General features: G+C 36.8%; 1 protein-coding gene across 1 annotated transcript; it reads right to left on the bottom strand.

Annotated features, from left to right (window-relative positions):
• Positions 1–10,657: 10,657 nt before the first annotated feature.
• Positions 10,658–17,644, bottom strand: LOC131786452 (coadhesin-like). The gene is made up of 11 exons (XM_066158855.1): positions 17,516–17,644; positions 17,039–17,198; positions 16,228–16,401; positions 14,841–15,014; positions 14,582–14,755; positions 14,323–14,496; positions 13,812–13,985; positions 13,554–13,727; positions 11,854–12,294; positions 11,286–11,471; positions 10,658–10,662 (listed from the first exon to the last, which is right to left on the bottom strand). The coding sequence occupies exons 2-11, from the start codon at positions 17,133–17,135 to the stop codon at positions 10,658–10,660; spliced, it is 1,773 nt and encodes a 590-aa protein (XP_066014952.1). The 5' UTR covers positions 17,136–17,198; positions 17,516–17,644.
• Positions 17,645–25,544: the final 7,900 nt, after the last annotated feature.

Genomic DNA, 25,544 nt, shown 5'->3' with positions numbered 1-25,544 from the left:
ATGAACTTCGCTTTAGAATCAATTACAGCAAAAATAATCTTATCGTATATTATGGGAAAGCTTTTTCTTGCTGTTACAGAAAAAAGGTCTCTTTTCCCTCAATTAATAGCTCACAAGTCCACAAGTTATGCAAATTATGAAATAATCGACAACCACTCAATGTAGTTGCCATCAATTGCTAAATCGTGAAAAAAGACTCCTTAAAAGTTTTGAAAATGAATTTTCAGTTAATAAGCATTGCCTAGAACCAGGGCAGCAAATCTTATTTCAGCACTTTTATTCGCCTTCTCAAGGAATGTGGTTGAAAATTGATTGTTTGTGCCAACCGCATGATTCTTCGTTGCATGAAAGTGTCATTTCAGCTGGTCCCAGTTCACTGCAGTCCTTTCCACCGTGTTGTGGAGCAGGATTGGTACAAGTTCTTGTTTTAGTTATTACTCCTCCTCCACATGTCGCACTGCACTCAGACTCCTTCCATTCGGTGTATTTGCCATCAATTGCTAAACCATTAAAAAAAATAATGTTTTTCAATTTGAAAGAGAACTGGTTCCGGCTGGAAACCATCCCTGCATCTTGGCCACAACAAACGCTTGAAGAAAAACGCTTGTCCAGTGTGGGATCAGCGGCCAAACTAGACTACACAGGCTACACAGGCTCAGAGTTAGTTGGGCAGTTAGTTAGTTTGATATGTAGGTTACTTAAGGTCTTATCGTGAAAATGAGTGCAAGATAACCTTAAAAAATTTTTTTTTAAAAATTAATTCTTCACCTCTCTACCAAATGTACTAGAAGGCTAACTAACTTCAGGACCTGGTTTGACCAAGAATAATAAAGTCGCGGAATTTACATGATTAACTTTAGTGAAAAAGTCATGTCATCTACAAATTGGTATTTGCTTTCCGATATAAAATCTCATTACTTACCTCCCGCGCCTTCGTTGATGTTTCAAAAGGAATGAACGTTTTCTTGTCTCTCTTTGGGATATGAGGTTTTCCATCAGTTACTATAATTAAGACGTTCTTGGCTTTGGGTCTGTCCCCTCCAGCTGCTGTAAACACTTCTCTGGCAGCCAGGTCCAAAGCAAGATCTGTACGAGTTCCAAATTTCTTTGGCCTAACCATGAAGATTTCTTTTACAGCCTTCCTCAATTTGCCTGCATCGTAGTATTCTTTATTGTTAAGCTTGTTATGAATATCAGCAGTTTTTGCAAACGTGCCAAGAGCAACATGATTTCCATCAGCAGAAACGAGAGTTGAGTCAAGTAACTCTTCAATAAAGTTCACCAGCTTTCTTCGTTGTTGCTTCTTCATACTCTTTGATATGTCACCAAAAATCGCTACATCCATATTCTGTTGGTGGCACTGGTTATCTAATTTTAAGAATAGAAATCAGTGTTTAAACTCATCAGCGAGTAAATATTGAGGCTTTTAAGACTTGAGATTAGTAATTTTGCACCGCTTAGGCTGTTTGACTTTAGGATGTCCATAATCAAATCACAGTTCTTAGAGCAAACAGTCCGGGATTGCTTTGTTTTTGCTTTACCTCGCCCATACAATCGTCCCACAAAACCGCACCACTCTCTCAACCAATCAGATGTAAAACTGAAACCAATTACGGCCTGGTCGCTCACGTTTTCCCGCGCCTCAGGCAATTCAGCTGGTGAATTTTGTGCTCTTATTGTGTCTTAAAGGTATATTCCTTTCTTCTGACTGGCCGCTCTAATTACTATAGTTTTGGTCAGTTTTTACGAGAATTAATCAAAAAGCGTAGTAGTCCCCATATCATCAATGGGGACTATTCTATTTTCTTAAGATTATCGCCAGCGCACCTTAAGCGACCCTCAAACTAACAAAGTCGAGTGAGTCATGCGTTTTTTTCCCATATTTTCCCAATTTAGATTAATATTAGTACTGTACCTTATTCATCGGTAACTAGATTATAAAATAAAACAATTAACGAACCTGCTGTTACAGATACCACGCCTGAAAAAGAAAAACAGATTATGTTAATGGTCATTCTCTAAACTTAAAATCACAAACCGCTGTAGGAGATCGAATATAGGAAGGAGGGATCAAAAAAGCCAGATATTCTTACCTAAACATACACCCAATGCGATAGGTACGAGAATCCATAGATGTTGCATTTTTAATGAAATTAAGATCTGCAAAAAGAAAACCAACAGATATACAGTTTATAGAGAGGAAAAATTTCTACAGTTCAGTTTCGTCAAAAAGGGTTGCAAGTACTCTTGGCGTTTCGTACGTGTTACTCTACAGAACAGCTGCATCGTCAGGACTTTTTATTTGTTGCATATCTTGAACAATTGTTAAGATATTATTTAATTTTATCAGCGTCAGCGCCAGCGTGTTTTTTACCCGCAAAGTATATCCAGCAATGTTTAATTTTGGAGATGAATTCAAAATGGTATACGCAGTGGGGTCAGTTGTTTCACATCAGGACTATGCAGCTTGTTTCCAATACCCAACAACAAAGAGCCGAAAACATCTTCTCCAATAGAAAAGTATAATTTTAATGAGAGTACAACACAGTTTCTTTGTCTCCTAATTTTCGACGGGAATCTTACTTTGACCAATGAACGTGACTTGGCATGAATTTATATTTGGCATGAATCATTAACCCTCAATGTAGTTTTTGAGTTATAAAAATTGATTAAAAGAAGCAGAAATATAGTCGTGGAGGAATGTGCATACTAATCAGCAATCAAATTTAGACGACAAAACTCTTTCATGAAGAGCGTGAAGAAAACATAAGGCTTCAAAAATGCTTATTTAATTTACGATACAGAGATTTTCAGTAATGGTAAGTACGCGGGTACAAGGTAATCGGGCAAAAATGTGGGTTTCATAAATCCATTCCAGACTCCGCCTTCGTAACTGTTCAAAAAAAGGTAAAAATTTGCCAGTTATTCCTCATCTATATTTCTCCTAGTTCCACATACTTCACCAGCTCAGCTTCCTGTAGTCAAGGACAACTATTCGCCTTCTCATTGAGCCATTCAAAAAGACCACGTATAATCTATTAATGTGGTCGCCAGAGTAATTATAATAATAAATGTTTGGTATTTTGGCATTTTTTCTATTTTTCACGAATTATAAGAGCAAAAAGTTCAGAACATGAGGTATGAAATACCTTTCAAAACATTTTTGTCAATTCTATGAATAAAAACTGTGTATAGCTCTCTTTTATGCAAGTAATTTTGCTCTGTTTTATTATTCAGAAAACCAACTAGGAACTGATTCTATCGGGCAAAGATGTCTGATTTTGAATAGCTTAGGAATTCGCTTATTACTTTCCTCTCGTTTGTATGAACAAGGAAAAATCAAGCCTGAAAGAGTTTAACTGTGAACACATTGTCTACACAGTGTTTCACAGTGTTTGTGCTTTATTTTTTCACTCTAAGAATATCAAGTTTAGTCAGAAAAATTTTCTTTTTTTGTGATTAGCAAGGAAAAAGACACTCTAACATGGCATCCTCAACTGGCTGAAGCACGTGGGCACATCGGAATCAAACGTTTGGCCGTAATAACATGAGAGAGAATCTTTCACTTCACTATAATCATTACTTTTTAAAACTCAGTTCACCTTGGGAACATTCAAATTGTGTCTGGTACATTAAAAAAAAGGTACACGTTTGGACGATGACAAAAATTTTGTTGTTATCAAATTAGATGGAACTTCCCGCACACCACCTTTCAAAATTCGAGAGCGGAAAGGTTAAAAACCGTTACGCACTTTAAGACAATTAAATTGGTTCTCTCTTTTCGATTTTTTCGGGTTATGCTGCCCAGGTCTGCAATTTTGTTTATCTTCTTCAAAAGAATTTGCACTCAAAATAATTCGCCTCTTAGAAAATGGTCAATTTTTGATACCTAGGTGTAACCTGTTCATCCCAGGAAATGCTTGTTTGAAGGATTCAAGTAAGAATATCAGCGACATTATGGCTTAGATTTTCAAATTAAAATTATCCTCTGGCTTATAACGCAGTCTTAAAAACTCGTTGTAACGTTTGTCCATGAAACTTCCGAGAGTCGTAATATCTGACTCCATTCTAGGCTAATAAAAACTGTTAATGAACATTTGGTTCCAAGAATTTTAACTGAATCTTATTTTCTGCATTAATAACATTTACGATTTTCAATCTTTCCGTATAAATACTAGGATTATCCTGTCCTAAATGGAATGTTAAAAAACGTTACGTTAGCTCTGTTTCCTTCGCTGATGGGATAATAAGTTCAATGCAACCCTTTTCCTTTTCCCCCCCTGAAAATGGCTGTCCAGAAGATCCCTTAGTTAAGGGTAGTTTCCCATTTCACAAGAATGGTTTAAAAACATTTGTCCTTTATCTTTTTAAATGTAATGAACCTGGATAAGGTGAAAGTCGTAAGGGTACATGTTAAAAGGTTAAGCTTGTGAAAGTTACTATTAAACTCACCTTTCCCTCTCAGATAGCCGACCTAATCTTTTTCAGTAATGCTCTCGCTCTGAAAAGTGGAACGTAGTGTACTTAGTGTGTAGATTAAACAGCCTTTTAGTAGAACAGCCTATGAATTATTTCAACTTTTCAAACAAAGCCTCGTGAATTGGTAAGTGCCTTTTAATCCATAGCTGCTAATTACCAACTCAAAGCAACGTCCAAAGCAGGTGATCAAAATGAAAAAAACAATGTTGATATCATTACCTTTGTAATGTGTGTTTCTTCGTTTTTAATCACTGTTCTTGTTTTTCTATTTGTCCCGTTAAATAGTTTTACTTCGTTTTATTTGCAGAAAGTTCGACATTGAAAAGTTAAGGTAATACCCGACCCTAGTAACCAGGAGGTCTTTTCAAAAACCAAAAAATTAGATTCTAACAACCGACTAAAAAACATAAAAATATTCCTATTTCACATAGCATACTTCTGATCTTTAACGACCCTTTAAAATTAAACGTTATTTCAACTGAAATGTAGATCAATTTTTGTGCAAAAAATACTTACCGTATGAAAAACACTGATAAATTAATATTTAGCTTGTTTCTTTTAAATATGGGTCATCCCTTTGTCTTATTCACGACATTTTATGATTTTGCATTAACCTTTACTATTTTTTCAAAAGTTTTCAGATAATTTTCCTCCCGGAAGTCTAGAAAAAAGAGCAGTATGATTCTCTCTTTGATTTCAAGTAATGGTTGAAACATGTCGTGTGATAAACAGAAAATATACATAAGCGCGTGTACATATGGAATTTCCCTTCGACTGTTCAACTCAATAGCTCACTTGTGAGTGCATTGCAATAGCGAGTTATCGTATTGAGCACGATAACTAACACGAAACTGTGGTGTTATACAAGAATTTCCAGCCCTGAATAACGCACGTGAAAAAATACGATAACTTTTCACGTGTGTCTGATATCACCGACAGCTGCTGACACGTCACTCGCCTTTCGCGCCACTCTGTCAGGTTAATGAATAGATGGCAAACCCTTTTACACATTTCATGTCTATTAAAACCTACTAGTGTATTGGTTAAAAGAATAATCCAATTTTCTCTAACTTCTCTGATAAATAAATTTTTCCTGACTTAGAGTGAAATTCCCTGATTTTTCCCTAACCTTGAAGAAACTTTTTTTCCTGACCATTTCCTGACTTGTGGTAAGATAAAGTTAAATCTTTACTCGAGCCAAGTTACCCATCTAGCTGGAGCTTATCCTTAGTATGAAGCGACTAAAAGCAAAACTAAGGTCAACCCTCAAACGAAGCACAACACTCGATGACAGCGGGCTCTCGTTTGACAAAGAACTGACGTTTCGAGCGTCAGCCCCTCGTCAGAACGATGGCGAAGGGCTAACATTCGAAACGTCAGCTTTTAATCTATTTAAGGTGGCCAATTTACGTTATCAACTTAGCTGATAATACCCTGTTATACTCTACCACCGAAGCAGCACCACAGTTTCTTTAGCAACTTACCCCCTTTGTTCATTGAACAAAGAACTAGTTTGGTTTTGTTTAAGAAGGTTCTCTTCGGGGCAATAACAGCACAATGAAAGGAACCATCGTTGTTTTAAAAAGGTTTCTTTAAAAACTTAGTATGGCATAGTGGTAATAAATCGTAAATTAGACAACAATGTTCAAATGATAAACAGAAAGATTAAAAGTTTATCGTCGAAAACACAAAATGGCGGTTGGTGACTAAATTAGACGTAAATCAAGATCACTCCATGCTCTTTTTTCCTGTAGTTTGCATCACAATAACTAACAGCTGCATCGAAATTAGCTCAAGAACAGCTCCATAATTTTTTACCTTCGGAAAAATTCATTTACTAACCTAAACTTTGAGGGAAAGTTGGAAGACATACCTCGATCAAAAGTGTCATTTCAACTGTTTTCAACTGTATTGATACTTTTGTGCCCGAAACGTCGCCTCTATCACTCCTCGATGACCACCATCTTGAGTAAAAGCGAAGATCAGTATCTATTCACTAATTTCCAATAGAATTATTGGTACATACAACAATTAGTAACGAGTAAACAGCGAACATCTTCGATTTCTTAAATGGTCGCCATGTTGTGACGTCAAGGGGTTATCAAAGCTGATAAGTATCCCGGACTATTCTTGCTCTTTTCTCTCCCTCCTTTTCAGCCGCCCGATGCTGTGAAATTAGGATCCACTCAGTGATAACAGCCATTACCGAGGTAACAGCTATTTGCCAAGAGAAAAGCCACTGCTAAGAGAACAGCCATTACTAAGAGCACAGCCATTACCAGCATAACAGCCATTACCAACATAACAGCCATCACCAAGAGAGCAGCCATCACCAACATAACAGCCATTACCAACATAACAGCCATTACCAACATAACAGCCATTACCAACATAACAGCCATCACCAACATAACAGCCATCACCAACATAACAGCCATTACCAACATAACAGCCATCACCAACATAACAGCCATCACCAACATAACAGCCATTACCAACATAACAGCCATTACCAACATAACAGCCATCACCAACATAACAGCCATCACCAACATAACAGCCATTACCAACATAATAGCCATCACCAACATAACAGCCATTACCAACATAATAGCCATCACCAACATAACAGCCATTACCAACATAACAGCCATCACCAAGAGAGCAGCCATCACCAACATAACAGCCATTACCAACATAACAGCCATTACCAACATAACAGCCATTACCAACATAACAGCCATCACCAACATAACAGCCATCACCAACATAACAGCCATTACCAACATAAAAGCCATCACCAACATAACAGCCATCACCAAAATAACAGCCATCACCAACATAACAGCCATCACCAACATAACAGCCATCACCAACATAACAGCCATCACCAACATAACAGCCATTACCAACATAACAGCCATTACCAACATAACAGCCATCACCAACATAACAGCCATCACCAACATAACAGCCATTACCAACATAATAGCCATCACCAACATAACAGCCATTACCAACATAATAGCCATCACCAACATAACAGCCATTACCAACATAACAGCCATCACCAAGAGAGCAGCCATCACCAACATAACAGCCATTACCAACATAACAGCCATTACCAACATAACAGCCATTACCAACATAACAGCCATCACCAACATAACAGCCATCACCAACATAACAGCCATTACCAACATAAAAGCCATCACCAACATAACAGCCATCACCAAAATAACAGCCATCACCAACATAACAGCCATCACCAACATAACAGCCATCACCAACATAACAGCCATCACCAACATAACAGCCATTACCAACATAACAGCCATTACCAACATAACAGCCATCACCAAAAGACCAGCCATCACCAACATAACAGCCATAACCAATATAACAGCCATTACCAACATAACAGCCATCACCAATATAACAGCCATCACCAACATAACAGCCATCACCAACATAACAGCCGTCACCAACATAACAGCCATTACCAACATAACAGCCATTACCAACATAACAGCCATCACCAACATAACAGCCATCACCAACATAACAGCCATCACCAACATAACAGCCATCACCAACATAACAGCCATTACCAACATAACAGCCATTACCAACATAACAGCCATCACTAACATAACAGCCATTACCAACATAACAGCCGTCACCAACATAACAGCCATCACCAACATAACAGCCATCACCAACATAACAGCCATCACTAACATAACAGCCATTACCAACATAACAGCCATCACTAACATAACAGCCATCACCAACATAACAGCCGTCACCAACATAACAGCCATCACCAACATAACAGCCATCACCAACATAACAGCCATCACCAACATAACAGCCATCACTAACATAACAGCCATTACCAACATAACAGCCGTCACCAACATAACAGCCATCACCAACATAACAGCCATTACCAACATAACAGCCATTACCAACATAACAGCCATCACCAACATAACAGCCATTACTAACATAACAGCCATCACCAACATAGCAGCCATTACCAAGAGAACAGCCATTACTAACATAACAGCCATCACCAACATAACAGCCATTACAAACATAACAGCCATCACCAAGATAACAGCTATCACTAAGGTAACAGCCATTACCAACATAACAGCCATCACCAAGATAACAGCCATCACCAAGGTAACAGCCACTACCAAGGTAACAGCCATTACCAGGGCATTTTGTTGTTAAAAGAGCTCGATTTTTGTGTTTTAAATCTTAAAGGAGTTTCGTAACCCAGAACTATCAGGAATCTATTACTATTCGTTTTCGTTCAAAATAGCGTGTGTTGTAATTTTCTTGTCAGTTACAGTTTAGTCATTGTATATTACACGTCTTTTCTTAAAGTGGAGTCGTTTCGCGTTTGAAAAACACAACAGTTTAATTTTCTGCTGAATTCATAAATTGTTAAAAAAGAAAGGAAAGCCCGCTTTTTTACGGCTAAAAATATTTTGTTTCCAGTTCCCTTCTACATGATTAATGACCTATCGTAAACTTCATTGAATAAACTCTTTAGCCGCCAGAGCTGAGGAGTTTCATAAATTGAAGGGTTGGAAAATAAACTAACTTTAGTTCCGCTTTAAGGCTTTGTTAAATCTTTATACTTCTTTCGTTGAAAAGCCTTAGAGAGATTAAGATTTGGGAAATTACTGTTACGCATCCATGTCATGGTCTTTACAAGGGTGTTAAGTATTCGCAGAGGTACAGAACTCACACTGCCTTACACAGGAGTTGTGCGAACCAGGTATGGTGTCGATTCCCGTTAACTCTAACTCTATCATAAGGGTGATGATACAATGTAATTAAAACAGCTGCGACTCGAGGGAAGTTCGTGTTATTGAAATTTTGTCATATCATGAACAATGATAGTAATTCACGTCTGTGAAACGTATAATTCTTTATTATCATTCTCGGTTGCTTTTTCAAAAATGAAATTGAAAACAAAGTTCAAGATTGGCATTGAAACTAAGAAAATATTAAGATGCAAGCATTAGTGAGTTAAAGCAGAATAAAAGACCTGAGGAGGGCTTCCAGGGAAGACATGGTCAGAAAGAAGGATAAAAGATGCACACACTCTATTTCTTATTCATACGTAATAATCAATATGAACAATTCAGTTACAATGGAACATTTTAAAAAAGAATTTCAGTAGATAAGCTTTATTGAGATACAATGCATTTTAGTTGATGGTACACTTGACTGGCAGATTTGACTCAGTGGACTCTATGGCGGTTTCCGTAATTCCCCAAAAAATAAAACAAAGAATATATGGCTTCATCAAAACAAATTCAATGTTTTGACAACCGTACTTTTTGTTTTCACTTGTCACATACTGACGGGCACGTTTAGAATTTTCAAGGTTAAGGTGACTTAGAAAATGTCCTTATTGGGAAAGAAAACTGCTTCGAATTAGCAGCCGGAGTCAAATTGCAGAAAGAGAGGGCGGAAATCCAGGGGAATCGATTTTAGTTCCAATTGGCGCGTATTTGGAGTAAACAACAGTTTGAGTTTGAGACTTATCGGAAGTAGACTTCTAGTTCTCAACTAGAAACACATTAATTCTCAAGAGCAATTCTGATGAACATCTTTTCTACGATTTTCATCGACATAGCATTTTTCCCAATGCAATTTCCATACACGAAGATCTCCATTTATTATAAGCGTATTTTTTTCCCGTTCTCTTTCAATTCTATTTGAAATAGTTCAATTCTATTTAGAATAGTTGTATTAAAACATTACATCATTTACAATCTTCGGTCACCAGCCTTATCTGTTTCAATTTTTTCCACCCTGAATATTTCATTGCCATTTATGCTGACGAATTTCATTCTAAAAATCAATTTAGATGATAAAACGACGATTTCTTTCCCCCAGTGGCTTTCTTTAAGATAACGGAGAATGGAAAGTGAGCGTAAGAGAGAAAGAACTGGGAAAGAGCGAGTAGAGAAGGATGCTCCGCGATCATTTTATTGCAAATGGGCAAAGACAGCGGTTCCTTCTTTAAAATAGTTTATTTTCGGTATGTAATGCATACACAATCCTTCCGTAAATTTTTGCTACTTCATACGTAGTCTACCCCCATTTGTTTTAATCCAAATATACGGCATGTCTTGAAAAACCAGCCTCTTTATCCTACAAATCAAAATGAACACAAAAGCTTGATTTTGTGACAATCGCATGTGAGAAAAGTTTCTCCGTAAGCATCACTGTATGGAAATAATTATAAATACTGATAATTTTTTTTAATTTTAAAAACATACGTTAAAGTCCTACAATCCTACTTACGAACTACATTATTAAAAAAATAGAGAACTGTTTGACATTATGGAATTTTATGAAAAGAAAAGTGTCTTCTTTGTTAAATATAACATGATAAAAGATGAAATGTTATTTAAAAAAGAAACGAGTTTCTAATTCGTAATTGCTCTATACCATGAGATGAATAAAAATATGTACAAAACTATACCATTCCAGCCGACACATAATCTAAATAGAAATTATTCTCTTGAGTATTTAGAATACGTCTCTTTGTTCTTGTTTCTCTTAAGCATAGTAGAGCTAATAACCAGAGTTATCAGGACAAAAATAATAACAGTTATAGTGATAATTATAGCAGTGATGGTAATAGCTGTAATAGTAATATAAATAATAATAAATTTGACCATAACGTACTTGAAGGGAATCCATTTTTCTCTCTGAGAAAGCCGGATGGATTCAAAAGTGAGAGTGACTGAAGTATATGCACGATAACTTACCCGAACATGCTGATGCCTTGATTTTTTTCATCATTTCATCAAGCTTATCGAACGCCTCCACCTGAACCACAGGACCTGTGCCAGCGATATCGTGCAAAGTGGCTTCTTCCACTCCTGGACCGATGCCCACTGCTACAATGTTGACTTTCTTTTCCTGTAAGAAGAGAATCTCTGACACATGAGTCACTTTTGATTGGAGAAGGATTAAGTTAGTTTTAAGGGTCCATTACTGCTAGAACTTCTCCAGGTTGTTGCAACCTAAAGCGGGCAAGATAAAATGCCAATTCATCTCAACAAATTACCACGAACACAACACAGGGAACCCAACTAGGGCTCTAGTTCTTAGTGAAATGACTCGTTGAAACAGCAGCTGTCGCTGTTTAAACTTTTTTTTAACTACTTCATATCTACCTTGAAATTTTTATTCATTTCTTCAGAAAAAGCCTTGAAGTCAATGTCCTGGCTTTCAGTTCAAAAGAATTGAAAAATTCCACTCATTAGGTTTACATTGTTATTTGTCTTAACCCTATGTTCGCATCAATCAAGCCTCGACATAACGATTTTATACTCGCCTTGAAATCTTTCGATATCTCTTTAGCAAATGCCTTGAAGTCAAAGTTGCTGTTTGGATTTGTTGGCTTTCCATCTGTGAGTACAATCATGATATTTGGTTTGTCTGGTCTGTCTCCTCCTGCCTCAGTAAACATCTCGTCCCTCGCCATAAGGAGAGCCATATCGGTGCGAGTTTGATACTGTAGGACCATTGGTTCTTCGGCTATTTTCTGTAATAGGGCGTCTTTATCGTGATATTGTGAGTTGCCAAGTGTGAAAGACAGTTGTGCGTTTTTGTTAAAGGTAATAAGGCCGAAGTGATCTGCGTCAGGAGCAGGGTGGAAGCTTCCAACCAGTTTACCCAAGAAGGTGATAACCTTTGCCAGATTACCTAATTTAACACTCTGGGATTTGTCGAGAACGATTGCAACGTCAAGTCCAGCTGTGCACGGAGGAGCTGTGGAGATGAAAAAGTGAAACAACTTGAAGAAAGATGTAAAATGCCAGCAGTGATATCTGAGTCATGAAGCAACATCAGAACATTGCTACAAGTCATTATTTCTAGTCTTATAAGGTACAGACAATGATAGTTACCCATTATTCGATATCGATATATTTTTATTTCTTCATTGAAATGAGAGGCTTATCAAGTGATCTTTTCCAATATTTCTGTGTTACGTCTTTATCTTAACTAAATGTTATCACGCATTGAAGTTTGACTAAAGGTGAGAAGTGTTGTGGAATCCGTCTCATTAGATAGCTTGGTGAATTTGAAATCTAAAGGCTATCGTTTTCAAACCTCCGCAGTGTCCCTTTATAATTTCGAGCTAAGCCGCTTGCAAATAGCCAACATTATTTACTTCCACCAAAAGGGACATAGGTCATCAGAGTAAATGTCATAAGTCCTTTTAAGAGTTCATGATGCATGACCGCGTGTACTAACGGCCCAGTATATGATTATGGATTTCATGGCTTCGGCGAAGATTCTCCGGCCATTTCCGTTCAATAGAAAATTTTGTCTGGTTATATTTTCTTACGTGTCGAGAAGAGACGATTTATCTTTATACACAGTGTTTAAAGGTAGTGCAAAATGTACCGATTCGTCTGTCTGTATTCTCCATACAATTCGCGATACTTTTAGAATAAAAAGCCTTTTACATCGCTTCCGACTTTCGACATCATCCCTTCCCTATAACTCGCATTTCTCAGACAAATATCCCATTATATTATGAAAGAAAGGACATTACGTTGTTCATTTAATACCTCCTGAATAAACAAGAATAATGGGTTATGGCTAATATAGTAATAAAGGTTTAAAAATATATATATTCGGCAACAAGGAACTAGATTACTGAGAAATTCATTTCATGGTTCCAATTTCACTAAATTTTCACAGCATTCATTAAAGCATAAAAGTTATGTTTTTAAATGAGCTTTGAAGTTTCCAGGGTAGAAAAAACAAGAATTAGGACATGCATGCCTAGGCAGGACTGGTGCAACGAGCATTCAATTTAAAAGTTAAAACCATGTATTTTAAATTTATCGTCAGTCTCGCGATCCACTTGTGTGAACAATCATATAGCGCAGTCTGTGTCCCAGTTTGTTAATAATTTTCTTCAATGCTCTTACTGCTTCAGGTTCCTCAAAACAGAGTGCAGTACTAATGACAACTATCGCTGCAAAACATCCAGATAACTTCACACTACAGATACTTACGGCAAGGTTGTTCGTTACATGAAAGTGTCATTTCGGCTGGTCCCAGTTCACTGCAGTCCTTTCCACCGTGTTGCGGAGCAGGATTGGTACAAGTTCTTGTTTTAGTTATTACTCCTCCTCCACATGTCGCACTGCACTCAGACTCCTCCCATTCGGTGTATCCGCCATCAATTGCTAAACCATTAAAACATCATTTAGTGATGTACATTAAAGAAGCAAAATCGTCGCTTAAAGACACAAATTTCTATATCAGCTTACGGCATTCTTGCTCGTTGCAGGAAAGTGTCATTTCAGCTGGTCCCAGATCACTGCAGTCCTTTCCACCGTGTTGTGGAGCAGGATTGGTACAAGTTCTTGTTTTAGTTATTACTCCTCCTCCACATGTCGCACTGCAATCAGACTCCTCCCATTCGGTGTATCCGCCATCAATTGCTAAATCATAAAAAAGAAATACTTTTCACCCTTATGCACAACCTGCCATAAAAATGGAATTGATAACTTGGTTTTAGAATCAAATCTCTTTGTCCTTAATTAAGTGCTCACAAGTCCACTTAATGTAGTTGCCATCAATAGCTAAACCGTGAAGAAAAAAAACTCTTCAAAAAATTTTAATTGACCTGTAACGTGAATTTTCAGTTACCAAGCATTGCCTAGAACCAGGGCAGCAAATCTTATCTCAGCACTTTTATTCGTTGTACTTTGCTATCGCTTTCTCTGAGCCTTCTCAAGAGCTTTAGGATGTGGTTGGAAAATGATTGTTTGTGCTCACCGCATGATTCTTCGTTGCATGAAAGTGTCATTTCAGCTGGTCCCAGTTCACTGCAGTCCTTTCCACCGTGTTGTGGAGCAGGATTGGTACAAGTTCTTGTTTTAGTTATTACTCCTCCTCCACATGTCGCACTGCACTCAGACTCCTCCCATTCGGTGTATCCGCCATCAATCGCTAAACCATTAAAACATCATTTAGTGATGTACATTAAAGAAAGCATAATCGTCGCTTAAAGACATAAATTTCTATATCAGCTTACGGCATTCTTGCTCGTTGCAGGAAAGTGTCATTTCAGCTGGTCCCAGTTCACTGCAGTCCTTTCCACCGTGTTGAGGAGCAGGATTGGTACAATTTCTTGTTTTAGTTATTACTCCTCCTCCACATGTCGCACTGCACTCAGACTCCTCCCATTCGGTGTATCCGCCATCAATCGCTAAACCATTAAAACATCATTTAGTGATGTACATTAAAGAAAGCATAATCGTCGCTTAAAGACACAAATTTCTATATCAGCTTACGGCATTCTTGCTCGTTGCAGGAAAGTGTCATTTCAGCTAGTCCCAGATCACTGCAGTCCTTTCCACCGTGTTGTGGAGCAGGATTGGTACAAGTTCTTGTTTTAGTTATTACTCCTCCTCCACATGTCGCACTGCACTCTGACTCCTCCCATTCGGTGTATCCGCCATCAATTGCTAAATCATAAAAAAGAAATACTTTTCACCCTTATGCACAACCTGCCATAAAAATGGAATTGATAACTTGGTTTTAGAATCAAATCTATTTGTCCTTAATTAAGTGTTCACAAGTCCACTTAATGTAGTTGTCATCAAGTCGCACTGCACTCAGACTCCTTCCATTCTGTGTATTTGCCATCAATTGCTAAACCATTAAAACAGAATGTTTTTCAATTTTAAAAAGAACGGATCCCGGTTGTACATCATCCCTACATCTTAGCCACAAGAAACGTCCATCAGGAAAAAAACGCTTGTCCAGTTTGAGATAAGCGGCCAAACTAGACTACAGAGATAGGGTTCTAAGAGCAATGAGGGAACTCGCAAACGATAAAGGGCTCGAGCGTCAGAAAGCAAGAGAAGAAGATAACTGAAACAGAAAATAATTGAGCAAGGGTTGAAAGTAAAAGATATTAAATTTGAATGCGATTCAACAATAGATTCGGAGTCAGAAATCGAGACTAAAACAGCAACTTAAACCGAGGAGTTTGTGTACCTTTTTCGTCCAACCAATATGGGACCCTCCACCCCTATACCCCTTTGAGAAACTCAGTCACGAAATACTATTTCGCCTTTTCACACATTACAAGTAATGTTCAAAACTCTGTCACGTTCACGCGAAATTCAAGATATTCACGTTGAATTAATACTTTACTTTTTCTATTCTTGCCGACCAGTCTTACGCGACAAAAAATGACGTAATGTCTTATCTTATTTGTTCAAGAACTATTAGTGGTCCTTTTTAGAACTTTTTTTGATGAGTATTAAGTCCATCCCGAGTCAAAAGCTCACCAGAGCCGCTCGAGAACAATACGTAAATTTTCATAACAATATAAAGGCCGGAAATTTATCGTGCAAAACAAAATGGTTCCCGAATCACGTTTAATTCAGCTTCTAATTCGCGGGTAACGTTTAACTTAAAAAGTTTCGTTCAAGCAGACATGAAAAGATCTCATCATCTCTAATCACTATTCACAAATTAAAATAAAATTAAATCATGATTCACAAGGGAAAAACAATCGCCCAATCACGCCTATAGGGGACCCTCTTAATTAAGTGCTTACAAATCCGCAACTTATGCAAATTATGAAGTAATTGAAGATGGATCTTAAAGTACATTGAAGAAAGTATACCCATCGCTTAAAGACATTAATTAATTACTATATCAGCTTACGGCATTCTTGTTCGTTGCATGCAAGTGTCTTTTCAGCCGGTCCCAGTTCACTGCAGTCCTTTCCACCATTAGACGGCGGAGGATTGGTACAGGTTCTTGTAAGTGTCATTACTCCTCCTCCACACGTCACACTGCAGTCAGACTCCTTCCACTCGGTGTAATTGCCGTCAATTGCTAAACCACCAAAAAGAAAAAAAATGCTCACTCATCTGCACACCTTGGCAGGGGATTGGTACAGGTTCTTATTATTATTGAAAGAAAATTTGATAGAAGTGAAACTGTCTCTTGGATAAAAATCGTTTAGCCGTGAATATTAATGTGATCGTGATATTGGAAAAAATAAACAAAACAAATGAAAGAAAAAAGATCCTCAGTCTGACTTAGGTCTTCTTAAAGGAAAGAAGTCCTGAATTCGTTGTTTTGTTCTCCATTAGTGATGAATTCGTGGGTTGTATATCTAATTGATGGTGTAGTTAAACGTTCCTTTCATTAATAACTCTATTTTGAACAAAGTCAAGTCAATTGTTTTTTATTGGAGGGGGCTAAAATCTAACAGTTTTAAGCGGCCGTGAACACAATAATGTAGGGTTTAGCGCCTATGAGGTGAAGCCCCATAAGTATTCATTTACGCCAAATAGCTAGGAATTCTTGAAGACCAACACTTTGAAATTAGGACTTATTAGAATCCACTGATGTTTATAAAGCCATAAGTTCGGTTCTTACGATATGGTATCTACATATTATGCTCTCTTACCGTCAACATTGAAATTATCGGTTACTAGTGATATAATGTGTTGCAACCTGAACTTACCACAATAAAGTTCTAAGACCTCGTCTAAATGATCGCTTAGTATGTCAAAGCTCGGGACCAAAAGAGCAATGCCTTTTTCACCAGCAACCTCTTCCATTTTCTCCTTTTCATTTTCCACAGCTGGACCAACCCCAACAACGACGACGAGAACACCTTCAGCCTAATACAAAACAAACATGCAGTCTCACAGTTAAGTAGACAGTCAGTTAGTTTGATACATACTTTACGTGAGATCTCATTGTGGAAATAAAAACAAGATAACCTAAAAATATTCACATTTTTTCTTTTCTCCACCAAACGTACCAGAACGGTAAAAAAAACTTAAACACCTCGTTTGACCGAAAAAGACTTCTTATAAATTCACAGTATATGAAGTTACGAGACTATTATTTTTTATTTGAGCGGAAAGGCCATATCATCCAAGAGAACTCTATAAAATGAGTATTTTTTCCCGGTATAAATCCGTCTCTTTATTACCTCCAACGCTTTCGTTGACGTTTCAAAAGGAATAAATGGTTTCTTGTCTTTCTTTCTGATGTAAGGTTTTCCATCAGTTACGACAAGTAAGATGTTCTTGGCTTCGGGTCTGTCCCCTCCAGCTGCTGTAAACACTTTCCTGCTAGCCAGGTCCAAAGCAAGATCTGTACGAGTTCCAACTAACTTTGGCCTAACCATGAACATTGCTTTTGCAGCCTTCTTCAGATTGCTTGTATCTTGGAATACCTCTTCGTTAAACATGATAGCAACATCAGCAGAATCTCCAAATGTGCCAAGAGCAACATGATTTCCGTCGGCGGAAACAAGAGTTTTGTCAAGTAACCCTTCAATAAAGCTGATCATCTGTTTGCGGTGTTGCTTCCTCATACTCCTTGATATGTCACCGAAAATCGCTACATCCATATTCTGTTTGCGGCACCTATCATCTTATTTTAGGAATAAAAATGAGTGTTTAACTTATTAGTGACTAAATATTGAGGCTTTTAAGGCTTAGGCTGTTTGACTTTAGGATGCCCATCCATGGATCTATGATTGTACTTCTGGGATCTTAACTGGAAACAATGTTGAAGAAACACTTACTGTCACTTGTTACATTGTACCTTGCGGGGAAAAATAAAATTGGGCCACAATCGAAAATCACAGATATTGGAGTAATTTTCAATTGAGTATCGAAACTACCCCGGTGTGCTTTGTTCAGTGCTTCACTTTGCTCTGTCGATTGGTATAAAAAAAAAAAACTCGGGCCAATCTCAACCAATCAGATGCAAAACTAAAACGAATCACTACCTGGCCGTTGTGATTACTTTGATTTTTTTTTTTAACGAAAATCAATCAAAAGCGCTCCATACCATCATCAGGGATTATGCTATATTCTAAATATTATCTCCGTTGAACCATAAGCAACCCTTAAACTAGCCAATGTAGATTAATATCAGCATCGGTAACTAGATTATCAAATAAAAATATTGACGAACCTCCTGTTACAGATACCACGCCTGAAAAAGAAAAATAGATTAAGTTTATGGTCATCATCAAAAATCATAACCTGCTGTAAGAGATAGAAGCTAGGATGGAGAGATGAAAATAGCCAGATATTCTTACCTAAACATACACCCAATGCGATAGGTACGAGAACCCACAAATGTTGCATGTTTAATGGAATTCAACTCTGCAAATAGACAACAAACAAATATATATTTTATAAAAGAGAAAAATTTCGTGCGATCCATTTTTTTCAAGGTTGCAAGAACTCTTGGCGGCATATAAATTCTGCTCGACAGAACAGCCACACCGTCAAGACGTTTTATTTAGTCGCATTAAGGAATTTTTTTTTTAATTTTACTAATCGTTTTATTAAAATCTTAGCGTCAACGCAAGCTTGTTTTGTACTCGCAAAGCGTAGCAAGCAACGCTTTATTTCGTAGATAAATTCAAAATGTATACGCAGCAGCTTGTTACCAATACGCAACAACAAAGAGCCGGAAACATTTTCTCCAAAAGCGCAAAAATAGCTTTCAAGAGAGCATGACAGTGTTATTTTCGACGGGAATCTGACTTTGATCACAAGATTTGATTACAAGAAGTAGAAATATACTCGCGAAAGTATGCACATACTAATCAAAATGAGTGATAAAATTCAGATTACACGTTTCAAAAAATATAATGCTGATCAATTTGGAGTTTTTATGGTAAGTACCCAGGTACAAGGTAATAAGGCAAACATGCGGACTACATTTATCCATTCCAGGCACCGCCTGTGCAGCTGGACTCAAAAGATGAAAATTTGCTAATTATTTTTTATCATTCTATTATTCTCCAAGTTCAACGCACTTTACCAGCTCAGCGTCTCGTAGTAAAGGACAGTTATCCGTCTTCTCATTCTGCCATTCATTCACGTATCGCCTGATAAGACTGCGTATATTTCTATTCATGTGGTAATCGCTAATGTAATTTTTGGTATTTTGGCATTTTTTTCTGTTTTCCAGAAATCTTAAGCGCAAAAGGAGATTTCTCTCGATAAAAAGTAAAAGAAAGATTTTATCCAGAAAATACACTCCTTGAAGTATTTGTTGTAGGGTCTGATAAAACATTCAGAATCATGAGGTAAGAAATATCTTTCAAAAATGTTTGTCCTTTCAATGAATAACAACTGTGCGTAGCCATGGACACCAAGTCTTGCACTCTTCTATGCATGCAATTTTGCTCTGTTTAATTATTCAAAAAAAAACACAGAGAACTGATTCTATTGGACAAAGATGTCTGATTTTGAATAGCTCAGGAAATATCTAGTTTTGACGCAGTTAAGTAACACCTTCCCGTTTACGTTAGCGAGGAAAAATCAAGCGCAACTTTTTTCGGGATTAGCAAGAAGAGGAGACTTTAACATGACATCATGAACTGGCTGAAGCACGTGAGCACATCGCAATTAAACGTTTGGCCGTAGAAACATCAGAGAAAATCTTTTACTTCGTTGTTATCACTGCTTTTTAACTATTAATACGCTAATTTATAAGATACTTTGACCTTCGTATTTTGTCTTATACGTTAACAACACTGTACACGTTTGCACGATGATATAAATTTTGCTCCTTAATATGATGAATCTTCTCGCGCACCGCCTTTTACTGCTTTCCAAAAGTTTATTTGAAAATTCGAGAGCTGGAAGTTTAAAACTGTTGCGTATTTCAAGACAAAGAAACATCGGAGTGAGGTTACATCAGCTGTTTTTATGCATAATTAAACTGAGTGAAAGCAAGAAAAAAGCAATGGAACAGCTCTGTCCCAATTTTTCCCTTGATGAGGGCGAACTCCTCTATATCTTGGCCCATTTCATTTAGGTTTTTCGATTTGAATCCCGACGATAACACATTCGATAACCGAGAAATGCAGCAGTCTTGAACAAAAGCACCTAAATGGACACGGAACAAATTAACTTAAATAAAAAAACTAGATGGTATAAAGACTGGCTTTTATTTAACAGGTGTTCCATATACGGTTAAGAATATATGAAAGTCATATATTTGAACTGCGGATAAAGACATGAATGAAAGTGATCCTCGCAGTGATGTGCACTACTTAGGCAGTAGTGAAAATAAGGCCTGAAAAATTGAAATTTTTTTCAGACCTTATTTTCACTACTGCCTAAGTAGTGCACATCACTGCGAGGATCACTTTCATTCAGGTGTTCCATATCTTAACCTTACAGAAGTTATTTTCCAGCGTCTATACAACTAAGTGACGCTTAGGACCTACGAAAATTAACTGTTTTTAATTTTTCAGAAATTGGCCATCTCTTTTTCGATCTTTTTCGGGTCATGTCTCCCGGGTCTGAAATTTTGTATATCTTCTCCAAAAGAATTTGCACTCAAAATAATACCCCCTTTAGGAAATGGTCAATGTTTGATACCTAGGTGTAACCTGTTCATCATAGAAAATGTCTGTTTGTAAGATTAAAAAAAATATATCAGCGAAATCATGGTTTAAATTTTAAACTGCAAATTATCCTCCTGCTAATAACGCGGTCTTAAAAACTCATTGTAAACTTCGTCCATGAAACTTCTGAGAGTTCGTAATGTCTGATTCTATTCTAGAAGAACAAAATCGTTGGTGAATCTTATTTTCTTCATTATTCACATCTATAATTTTTCTCGATCTTTTGGTATAAATAATAGGATTATCCTGTCCTAAATGGGATGTTAAAAAACTCTACGTTAGCTCTGTTTCTTTGGCTGAGGGGATAAGAAGTGCAGTGCAGTGCAACCCTTTTCCTTTCCCCACCCTGAAAATGAATGTACAAAAGATTCCTGTTTAGGTGTAGTTTCTTATTTTACAAGAATGTTTTGAAATATTGTCCTATATCTTTTTAAACGTAGTGAGCCTGGATGAATTGAAAGTCGTAAGAGTACATGTTAAGAGGTAAAGCTCGTGAAAATTACTGTTAAACTCACCTTCCCCTCTCAGATAGCTGACCTAGTCGCTCTCAAAGGTAGAAGCTAATGTGCCTAATGTGTAGATCAAACAGCCTTTAAGCAGAAAATCCTTTGAATTCTTTCAGTTATTCTAACAATGCTTCATAAATTGGAAAGAGCCTTTTAATCCATTCAAGTGGTAAAGTCATACCTTTTAATTACCTACTCAGAACAACATCCAAAGCAGAACAAAACGAAAAATATAATGTTAATTTCATTGCCTTTGTATTTCGCGCTCCGTTGTTTTTCATCCCTGTTCTTGTTTTTCTAGTTGTCCCGTTAAATCATTTTATTTCGTTTTATCTGCAGAAAGTTCAACGTTGAAAGGTAAGATAATACCCAACCCTAGTAACCAAGAGGTCTTTAAAAACCAAAATGTTAGATTCTAATAACTGACGAAACAACGAAAAATAATAGTCCTTATTTCACAAAGCACAGTTCTGAGCTTTAACAATTTACAAAATTGAACGTTATTTCAATTGACATGTAGAATAATCTTTTCATTTACATTTGTTTTTTGTTTTTGTTTTTGGTTGTTTTTTTTTTTTAATTTGGGCCAACCTTTGTCTCAGTGACGACATTTTGTGTTTCTGCATTAATTTTTAAATAATTTTCTTTTCAGACGTTTAGAAAAATGAGCCGTGTGTTTATCTCATTGATTTCAAATAATATCTGAGATAGAATTCTCATTTCGTGTGAATAAACAATTCAACGAAGTTGGTTCTACTCGTACCTCTTTTTCATTTACTAATAACATAAGGACAAAGCTTTGTTAATTTTCCAAAGCTAATTTTCTATATGTCTAGAATTAATTGATCACTTTTTTATGCAATAATGCTCATAATTGACCAAGGTCTAGTCAGAGGTTGCATTTGCATTTGAAAATAGTTATTAAATGGACGAGAATATTGTGGGGGTACAAAGAAAAAAAACAACAAAAACCTTTATTTAGGATAGAGTTATTTGAGGTTCATGGTTATATCCATCAATAATATTCTTTAGGCTCAATAAGAGTTAGTCATCATGTACTTTAGTGGTTTACTTAAGGGCCTTGGGTATGCATTTTTTATCTGACTCGTGTTATTCTATATGGTCACGTACTATAATGAAAGTTACATATAATCATACTGATTAAGAAAAATAAGGCGTTTGTTGAATCTTCCTTAAATTCAAGCGAAGTTTTTTCCACAACTGGGAAATTAGACTATACTAATTTTTTATTTGGGACGAGCACCAGTCGAGAATTTCAATGAGGTTAAAACTTTTAAACCATTTTCTCAAATAATTTTCCTTGCAGATGTTTAGAAAACAGAGCAATATGTTTATCTCATTGATTTCAAGTAATGCCTAAGATAGCATTTTCATGTTTTGGGAATATACAACTGAACAAAGATTGGTTCTACTCGAGCCTCCACTCCATTTTCAATAAAGAAGGACAAAGCTTTTGTCAATTTGCCAATTGTCAATATCTAACGAAACAATTGATCACTTTTTTTTATACAATAACGCTCATAATTGACCAAGTTCTCGCCAGAGGTCGCATTTGCATCGAAACAACTTCTCTCGTAAAAATATTTGTGTGAATATATAAATGAACGAGGCTGGTTCTATTGGCGCCTCCTTTTTCATTTACTAATAACAAAAGGACAGAGCTTTTGTTAATTTTCCAATTGTCGATATCTCTAGAGTTAATCAAGGTCTAGCCAGAGGTTGTATTTGCATCAAAACTACTTTCCTCTTAACAAGGTCTATTTAAAATTTTAGAAAGAAAAGTTAAAATTATGGTTCTCGATAAGTCCTCTTTTCTAGAGACTGACCAGTTATATTTTGTTCGTAGTGACTTTTGAAGGGTGAGGCATGCCATGATGAAAAGTTTCTAATTCATGTCTACTTTTTGAATTTTGAGTATATATTCATAATACGCTGAAATTACACAGGGCGTCTAATTATATTTACTAAAAGCTAGTTGACCTTACTTTGACAGAGGGCTAACGCTCGCAACGTCAGCTTTAAAAACTCTCTACGGTGGCCAATTCACTTTATCAGCTCAGTTGATAAAAACCGAATCATCTTAAAACCTAATAGGACCACTCTGCCGAAATGAAGTCGACTTGAGTTGACCGGCTTAATGAACAAAGCCGCTAAACTTTCTTAGAAAGTCTACGAAAACTGAGAAACATATCTAATAGATTGCTGAATTATCGTTTATAATCCAGGGAAATATCAAAATACTATGAAAGCAGATGATGAAAAATACCGAAATGTTATTCCAATAAATATATAGATGTCGTGATTCAGAAAATATAAGAAGAAGAATTCTACATGTATTGTTCAGTGTAGACCATTCCAAGGAGCTTTTATCATGGTGATACAAAGGTCTATTTTAGGCGTCTCAAGTAGTACTTTACTAATGACCGTGAAGTACTTTATTTTTATCAGCTTAACAAAACAATACTATCCAGATCTCTTTCCTCATTTTCAATGATGCTTGGGATCCTAATGCGATAATTCTCCAGCAAAGTAACCGTGGTAACCATTGTCGCGGCAGTTACATTTACTTCCATGTTGTCTAAAATTTCGAGTTGACGTATTGAACAACACTTTCCAACGATCTATGGAGTACGATGTGTTTAACGCATTTATTTTTGTTTTACATACATGTATGCGTACCATGTTTGAGTCAAGAAACGAGAGTAAAATAGGTTTCCTTTACCGCTCTTCGAATTTCCTTGATTTTCCAGCCGTTTTGAATTTAAAAAAATATGTTTCATAGCACCACGGTTTTTCAACATTGCAAAAATTATTAAGTCACGTGCTGCATCTTCAAATGGTTGTGTGGACTGCTGATACGGATCACGGACTCTATATCATGGATTTGATGCTGGTTTAACTTTCAGTAATTAAGAGCTCACATAGGCATCGGTTCTATGATTTTCAAAGGTTCAAAGGCGCTTAATATGAAGTAGACACAACGATCATTGAATAGAGAAAGATGTTTGTCTTATCACGAGCGTGGGACAAAGAAAAAATTCAGAGTCCCCATGCATGAGGAATCGAACCTAAGACCTGCGGATTCCGCGCTCCGATGCTATAACCACTGAGCCACAGAGACACCACGGTGAGCGAGGTCTATTACAAAGTTGATATGAAACGCAGCCTGCATACTGCTAGGATCAGCAATGTCGAAAGCGTAATTTTTGTAGATAAAAATAAGAGAGATGGTAAGTTTTGAGCTCGGTAAAGAAATAGAGAAAGATGTTTACGTCTTGTCACGAGCGTGGAACAAAGACAGGACAAATGACTGCAAAAAACAATGTCCTGTTATTGAAAGGTTTTGTGCTAAGGTTTTGGTACGTTATCCTTTTTTCCAAGCTAAGGCGGTCCGTCTCATGTTTTTGCAAGTTCAGGTTGATGAATTTAATGATAATTTTACGTAAAACATTGTGATCTTCTACTATTCTTCAAGATTTTCCCTTTTCGTCTCCCGAAGAATACTTAGAAATACAAGACACATTTTAGAAGTTCAAAGTTTTCTCTTTTTCAATACATTTAGGTATTTAAACAGGCGCGATAAAAAAATTAAAACAAGAAACGATAAAGAAGAAAAGACCTATCAACGCACCTGGTAGAGTGAACAACTGGCGTGTAAGACAAAGACCATACACGTCTGCCTCAAAGAATGGGGTGAAAACAAGAATCCGAGCCGCAAGCACAAAGATCACTTCAGGAATCAGAGTTTGTCCAAACTATCATTTATTGTTGAAGTGTGGTTTAGTTTGGACGGGGTCAACAAGATTGTTAGCCTCTGCATACGGAAAGTTCCCCAACATAGTACACAGTTTTGATGTTTTTGGCAGTTTTTCACTGGAATTTAGGTTAGTTACGGTAAAACATTCTTATCGTACTAATCAAAGCTTCTTTTTAGTCTTATAGAGACGGGGCCTAAAATTTCAAGACAGTCTTCAATTTACCTTTTGAGGGCTAGTAGGGAAGAACGCGCAGCGTAGTTCCATAGCTTAGCAAATTTGGTAACCCTTTAG

The sequence above is a fragment of the Pocillopora verrucosa genome, chromosome 12 (genome assembly GCF_036669915.1).
Source record: "Pocillopora verrucosa isolate sample1 chromosome 12, ASM3666991v2, whole genome shotgun sequence".
NCBI lineage: Eukaryota > Metazoa > Cnidaria > Anthozoa > Scleractinia > Pocilloporidae > Pocillopora > Pocillopora verrucosa.
The sequence above is the reverse complement of the archived record's forward strand: the minus strand, read 5'-3'. Positions and strand labels throughout refer to the sequence as shown.

What these genes read in the sequence shown, in the direction of transcription:
- LOC131786452 (XM_066158855.1), bottom strand. Translation starts at nt 17,135, where the DNA reads ATGGAAGAGGTTGCTGGTGAAAAAGGCATTGCTCTTTTGGTCCCGAGC. An exon ending in CTGCAACGAGCAAGAATGCC is followed by an intron (nt 14,497 to 14,581) that starts GTAAGCTGATAT and finishes TTAATGGTTTAG; the next exon opens with CGATTGATGGCGGATACACC. An exon ending in ATGTAACGAACAACCTTGCC is followed by an intron (nt 12,295 to 13,553) that starts GTAAGTATCTGT and finishes TCATCTCCACAG; the next exon opens with CTCCTCCGTGCACAGCTGGA.